At 44.2% G+C, this 7,500-nt stretch overlaps 1 protein-coding gene across 1 annotated transcript in view; it reads right to left on the bottom strand.

The window, feature by feature from the left end:
• Nucleotides 1-7,500, bottom strand: part of LOC143297057 (solute carrier family 22 member 7-like) — a 30,438-nt gene that overhangs the window by 15,162 nt on the left and 7,776 nt on the right. Inside the window, exons 6-10 of the mRNA XM_076609229.1 lie at nucleotides 6,770-6,896; nucleotides 6,204-6,409; nucleotides 5,584-5,780; nucleotides 3,981-4,182; nucleotides 591-725 (exon numbers count right to left, since the gene is read on the bottom strand). Of these exons, the coding sequence (XP_076465344.1) occupies nucleotides 591-725; nucleotides 3,981-4,182; nucleotides 5,584-5,780; nucleotides 6,204-6,409; nucleotides 6,770-6,896 (867 nt within the window). The remainder of the gene's footprint in view (nucleotides 1-590; nucleotides 726-3,980; nucleotides 4,183-5,583; nucleotides 5,781-6,203; nucleotides 6,410-6,769; nucleotides 6,897-7,500) is intronic.

Here is a 7,500-nt window from a genome sequence, read left to right as displayed (position 1 = left end):
TTTTGTTGCCGTGGGTTCTTTTACGTGCACTAAGTGCATGCTTTACACGGGACCTCGGTTTATCGTCTCATCCGAATGACTAGTGTCCAGACCACCACTCAAGGTCTAGTGGAGGGGGAGAAAATATCGGCGGCTGAGCCGTGATTCGAACCAGCGCGTTCAGATTCTCTCGCTTCCTAGGCGGACGAGTTACCTCTAGGCCATCACTCCACATAAAGAGGACAGATGTTTCATCCCGACTTTTAACAAACTGGGTGAGATTCTTTGCTCATTACCTGCCACGCCATTGATGTCGTCTGTGAAGCGAAAGTTCTTGATAAGCCCCCATAAGATGGCACACTATGCCAAAACAAGCTGGGCCGCTTAATAAACACAGACAACACAACCTATCTAACCCAAACAACACGGCCAATTAAACTCAAACAGCATGGCCAGTTAAACGGAGACAAAACTGGAGGGGTCATTCTTCAGTGGGGGGAAAACATACAAGAATCGAATTATGTCGGGGAAACTGAAAACCGATCCTGTTTTCAGATTTCCCTCCACCTCAAGCAGTACTGTACTGATCATACTGATATCAAGCCACTCACCGGTTACTCAAGTAATATAACAGCAGACTTGACACAAACTCCATCAGGCAAACCAAGAAAAAGTTCAGGAATCGGTTGCCATGGAGACTGGTGGACATCATGAACAAGGCGAAATAGGAGAAGGAACATGTGAACCTGTATGCCAAACACACACACACACACACACACACACACACATGAAATGAAAAGGAAAGGAAAAATGAGTTAGTGAAAATCAGAAAGGAAGAAAGAAAGAAGCAAACAAACAACCCCCCCCCCCCCCCCACCCCCCCAAAAAAAAGAAAGAAAGAAATATGATATAGGCTGCATAATAAAATGTTGAAATTTCTGTTGATAGAATTTCTGTTTATTCAAATAATATAGCCTACTTTGCAAGGGAAACAACAAACAAACAAAGAACAGAAACCGCAATAGCCGAGTGGTTAAAGCGCTGGACTTTCAATCTGAGGGTCTGAGGGTCCCGGGTTCGAATCTCGGTGGCGCCTGGTGCCTGAATCCCGTTCGTGTGTATACGTACGCAGAAGATCAAATACGCACGTTAAAGATCCTGTAATCCATGTCAGCTTTCGGTGGGTTATGGAAACAAAAACATACCCTGCATGCACACACCCCGAAAATGGAGTATGGCTGCCTACATGGTGGGGTAAATAAACAAAACGGTCATACACGTAAAATGTTAAAATGTTACATATTTGTCTGAGTGTGTAGTTAGTTGTGCGTGCCTGAAATTTGAATGAATGACACAGGAAACGAATGATGAGCGCCCAATGGCAGCCATCAGTCGGCTCTACCCAGGTAGGCAGCCTGCTGTGTAAATGACTCCGTGTTTGTTAAGCGCTTTGAGCTTGGTCTCTGACCGAGGATAGGCGCTGTATAAGTATCCATATCAATCAATCGATCAATCAATCAAAAGTAAAAAAAGAGAAAGAAAGAAATGCAGACATGCAGGGAGACGGACCAGAGCAAATACAGGCAAAGGAAGAAAGAAGAGAAGTTTGAAATCATGCTGTGATAGTTGTACACATTATATGAATTGAACATTAAAAAAAAATTTTTTAAAAAGTAGAATGCAACCACACACACACACACACACACAGAGTGAGAGAGAGAATGAAGAGGGGGCGCGGGGGGGGGGGGGGGGGAGGACGTGCGATAGACAGGCTGAGAGACATAATTATAATGCAGACACACAAAAAGTCAGTGAATAACAGAAAGAAAGGGTGCAGGATACATGACATGAAAAACAAACAAACGAACGAACGAACGAACGAACGAAACACAAAAGGAAGAAAGAAAAAAATCAACTGATCAATAACACGAAACAAACCACATCCCCCCCCCTACAACCCCCCCCCCTACAACCCCCCCCCCCCCCCACACACACACACCCATCCATACACCAACCCACCCACACACACACCAACGCACACGGTTCAGTTCAGATCAGTTACTAAAGGGGGCGTAACAGCGTTGGGATAATGACGCTACATATATGCTTGACCACATCTGCTAAGCAGATGCCTGACCAGCAGCGTAGACCAACGCACTTAGTGAAGCCTCGCGGAAAAAGAAGGAAAGAAAAAACAAAGGAAAGGGATAGATAAACAAATATAAACGAATAAGTCATCCAATTCGTGAATAACTAATTCAGAATGAATAAATGAATACATAAAAAATAAATAAACAAATAAATAAAATAAAATAAGAATAGATAAAGAAATAAAATGAAATGTACAAACAAAGTCAATGATAGATAAATAAACAAGCACTAAATGTAAATAAACATACAGACACGCACGAATGCACACACACACACACACACACACACACAAGGCACACGCACAATACTACACACACACACACACACACACTGTTCATCTAAAATCACATTATGTGGATAGACGTTACACTGGAGAACACACACTTTAATGATAATAGCAATAGTAATAATTATAATAAATTGAACTTATATGGCTCAAACTCCCCATAGATAGGCACAAAGCGCCCCACATGAAACAGTACATATATGTGCATTGCACAACACAAGAGCACACGAAGACATAGAAGTGGAAAAACAAAATCAGTATCCACCAATATAAAAAAACTGTAGATATATCAATAATCGCAGGAAAAAGGCAACACACACACACACACACACACACACACACACACACACACATATACGCACACGCTCGTCTAATATCACTTACAGTGAAAAGACGTTAAACTAAAGAACGAACACGCTCAACCACCAACCCATAAGCTCACACACCACAGGACTAATACTGTAGATATATAAATAATCGCAGGAAAAAGGCAACACACACACACACACACACACACACACACACACACACACTCGTCTAATATCACTTACAGTGAAAAGACGTTAAACTAAAGAACGAACACGCTCAACCACCAACCCATAAGCTCACACACCACAGGAATAATAATACAATGGGGGTGTGGGGGGGGGGGGACACAAGGGGAGTGCAGAGGGTGGGAGGAGACAAAGAACTATGTTTCGTCACATCCAAAGGCCATTTTGAACAGGTGGCTTTTCAGTTTACTTCTGAAAGAGGACAGAGTTGGCGAGTACCGGAGATCCCGTGGAAGAGAATTCCAAACAGAAGGTGCTTGTTGCTTGAAAAGCCCTTTGGCCGAATGTCTTTGAAGAGACTTTGGGGACTCGAAGGAGCTTTAGTCCATAAGACCTGAGAGAACGGGGTGGAGTGTACCGATTTGCCGCAACAAACAGGAATGACGTCTAGTATGTTGCTCAGTCTGCTGTATTTGAGAAAGCCCAGAGAGACTCTGCTCTGTTTTGAAGAAAATTGCGCAATGTTGGTTTAGAAATGATGCCAATATTTGTTTGATTTGCAAAGGATCTTGCTCTAAGCTTTCATGCTAGACTTACTCCCTCTCTTTATTTTTCTTTCGGTGAGGTGATCAATGGTATGATCGCCTTGTATCTGTTTTTTGAGGCACTATTTTTCTTTTCTTAGCATTTCCGATTTTTCCCAGATGAAGACTGTTCAGTGTTGTTGCGTTTCCGGCAAGCCTGTCAGCTCGCCCATTTCCCTAAACGCCTTATGTCCTGGGCAGTATTACCATGTAAGCTTTTGAATCCGAAAGATGCGTTTTAACCTCACACCACTCTGGACTTCCCATTCCATTTTCAGTTTTTCTTTTTGTATGATGTTCATTGGGTCAGTCAGAATCACGGCATGTTGATTCCTAGCGAATGAGTAGATGACAGCCACAGGAGACGATGTGTCACTGCTTCAACTTCCATTGTCAGATTGGAAGTTGTGACTTTGTACGCGGCAGTCTCTTCACACACACACACACACACACACACACACACACACACACACACACCAAACTGACCAGGCCAACCAGTTCACAGCAGCGAAAGCCAAGAGACGTTTGTGTCGGAAAATGTCCAGCACTGTGAGTTTCTGAGTCTGCTTCTGAGCTAGAGTTCCGTCCACGTCAGGGAGGTGGGGGTGGGGGGGACTGTCTGGGGAGATGTCCACCTTCTCCCTCTCTCCCCCCTCCCTGTCATCCTTTGTGTCTGGGGAGGCCAAGGCTGGAACAACGAGTTGGCATGACAAACAACAACATCATCTACAACAACAACAACAAGAAACGTTGGTGAGAGAGACGGTGACAGAAATATATGGGAGGAGAGAGTGAGACAGACAGACAGAGAGACAGAGAGAGAGACACACAGAGAGACAGAGAGAAGAGGCAGACAGAGAAGGTAAGAAAACTACTTCTTACTACCACTACTACTACTACTGCTACTACTACTACTACTAACAATGGAAACTTTTAACCCTTTCACCGCCAGTCAATTTAGAGTACAAAATTCCCTTGTGGTATAAACACAGAAAAGACAATGGCTAAGAACAGCTGGAGGTTCCCCCCCTGCGATGTATAGCAAATATACCCTATCCTACCACTGAACATTTAGAGCAGTAGGTTCATGGATAGCAGACCAATGAATGGTCACCTTTCAGTGACATGGGTCCTCTATCACGCCTGTGCATAAATGCGAGCTTGGCGGTGAAAGGATTAAAGAACCTTCCAACACTCAGGGTACTTTACAATTACTGGAAAAAAAATAATACCAAAGAAACAATAATATTGTGTGAATTGATTTGATATGGATACAGACATATCGCCTTTCCTCGGTCAGAGACCAAGCTCTAAGCCCTTTACAAACCCTGGGGTCATTTGCACAACAGGCTGTCCACCTGAGTATAGGCGACAGATGACTGCCATCGGGCACTCATCAGTCGTTTTCTGTGTCATTCAATCCGGTTTCTGGCATGCGTACATATACACTCAGACATATATATATAACAGTTTACGTGTATGATCGTTTTGTTTATTCACCCCTCCATGGAGGCAGCCATACTCCGTTTTCGGGGTGTGCATGCTGGGTATGTTCTTGTTTCTGTAACCCACTGAGCGCTGACATGGATTACAGGGTCTTTAACGTATGGTATCTAACGAAAAAAATAGATAACGAGTGACAACATATCTCACACAAACATTCGCATGTGCAAACACAAAACAACACAATACAACACACACACACACACACACACACACACACACACGCACACACATTCGTGTGTGCAAACACAACACAACACAACACACACACACACACACACACACACACACAGGTGGCCGAACTTATGCTCCCTCTATCATGTACACATGTCACATTTAGTAGTAGTAGTAGTAGTAGTAGTAGTAGTGGTAGCAGTAGTGGTACTAGTTGCTGCTGTTGTTGTATCAGCAGAAGCATCCGAGATGGCTGAATTGAGCTGTCCAGTCCTGGAACAGCATTCTCAAGACATACACACAGAGGGACAGACAGACAGACAGACAGACATGAAAAAACCTGGTTTTTTTCTAATTGTTTAAAACAACAACAACAACAACAACAAAACAAACCCAAAAAAACATGTTTTACCAGACATCTCCGTGACCACCTCGTCAGTTCCACTGCCATCCCCGTCCCCACCCCTACCCCCACCCTCAGTGTGTTGCAGGGAGTTCAGCACCAGGTTGACGTCTTTACGGTTGACACGTGCTGCCCGCCTCAGCACGCGCACCGCTCCCTCCGTCTTCCCGTTCGCCACCAGCCAGCGTAGAGACTCGTCCACGCACCTGTCGTTATGTAACACAGCACTGAACCCTAGACCCTGGACATGTAAGGAAAATGATAGAGGATGGTTGTGCACTTTACATATTGTTACGTTAGATATGGAAAGCGGAGGACAGGCCTCTCTTTGTACATACGTTAACGTGCTACTGAGGATTGACGTTCTCGTGCATTTCACTTTCCCGTGGATATAAACAGGGAGAGGGAAGGCGTTTCTCTGTACTAAGATACACATCCACAATGGTTTGGACATGATGTTTTGCATCATTTAGATTGTACTAAGATACACAGCCAAAATGTTTTATGCATTATGCTTTACATCATTTAGATTTTTTTTTTTACCCCTTTTGTCCGCCCTCTCCCCAGTTCTCACCTCCCAAACACACACACACACACACACACACACACACAGACGTGCAGCAACTGACCATAGCTGCAGGATACAGGTGAGGAGGGAGACGGAGGACAGAGCGTACTGCATGTATCTCCAGGAGTACTCCCTCATCAGGTAACCCACCAGAGACAGGGAGGAGGAGGCAATTCCCCACACAGAGGTCACTCCCAGCACCTGTATTGAACGGTGCTCCATGGGGTACAGCTCTATGATCAAGGTGGCAATGGCGGTAACTGTGCCCTGGTGTCAAAAAAATCAACAACACACAACATATGAATAAAACAAACAAGTAAACAAATGAACAAAACAAACAAACAAACATGGCGCAATGGCGACATCGACAACAGAGATATTTAAAGAGGAATACAGTTTTGGCAAAATGGACAGGACATTAGGCAACGCAGACTGATTAAAAAAAACAACAAACAACAACAACCCGTAATGTTGATATCAAAATTGTTATTTTGTGTGTGTGTGTGTGTGTGTGTGTGTGTGAGAGAGAGAGAGAGAGAGAGAGACAGACAGACAGACAGACAGACAGACAGACAGAGACAGAGAGAGCCATAGAGAGAGAATTAAGAGGCAGAGGCAGATACTTGCCTGTTGGAAGCCCCCTATCAGGAATTTCAGAACAGCCAGCACGGGGTAAGATGGAGACAAACCAACACCCATCCCCAGCAGAAACAGAGCGAACTGTGATCCAATCATCGTCGGCTTCCGCCCATACCTGTGGCCAATCAAAGTGCCGATACCAAAGTTTTGAATAAGAGGACTGTTGCAGACAAGCAGCTTACTAGCAATTTTTGTACATTTAGTTGATTTCATTTGTTTTTGTGTTTGTTTGTGTGCTTGTTTGTTTTGTTGTGCTTTTTCAAAATTAATTTGTTTCAATTGGTAGTCAAATAGGGGGAGAGAAAAGCGTAAAATATCAAACCCTTCATTAACAGTAACTGAATGTCCATTGATCCTCTTTGACAGAGTATTGACCCATTTATGATGCCAAACGTGATTCGAGTATCGCCCGCTGAATACGATTGGTCAAATGTCTGGACAATAGCATTGACCTGTTCCTGGCAGTGTCTACTGTCTTTTACTCAGGATATCCTCTTCTTTTTCGTTCGTGGGCTGCAACTCCCATGTTCACTCGTATGTACACGAGTGGTCTTTTGCGTGTATGACCGTCTTTACCCCGCTATGTAGGCAGCCATACTCCGTTGTCTGTAGTGCTCTGGATATAAGTCTGTGTAGCACCTGGAAATGGCTCCCAGCACCATCTGCCTCCACTAGAGTCGGCCCAGAAACCCTCCCCTTGGAGTTTAAGGTAGGCCTTT

Source organism: Babylonia areolata, chromosome 22, assembly GCF_041734735.1.
Source record: "Babylonia areolata isolate BAREFJ2019XMU chromosome 22, ASM4173473v1, whole genome shotgun sequence".
NCBI classification, from domain to species: domain Eukaryota; kingdom Metazoa; phylum Mollusca; class Gastropoda; order Neogastropoda; family Buccinidae; genus Babylonia; species Babylonia areolata.
Note: the sequence above shows the minus strand (reverse complement) of the source record. Positions and strands in the feature narration are given on the sequence as shown.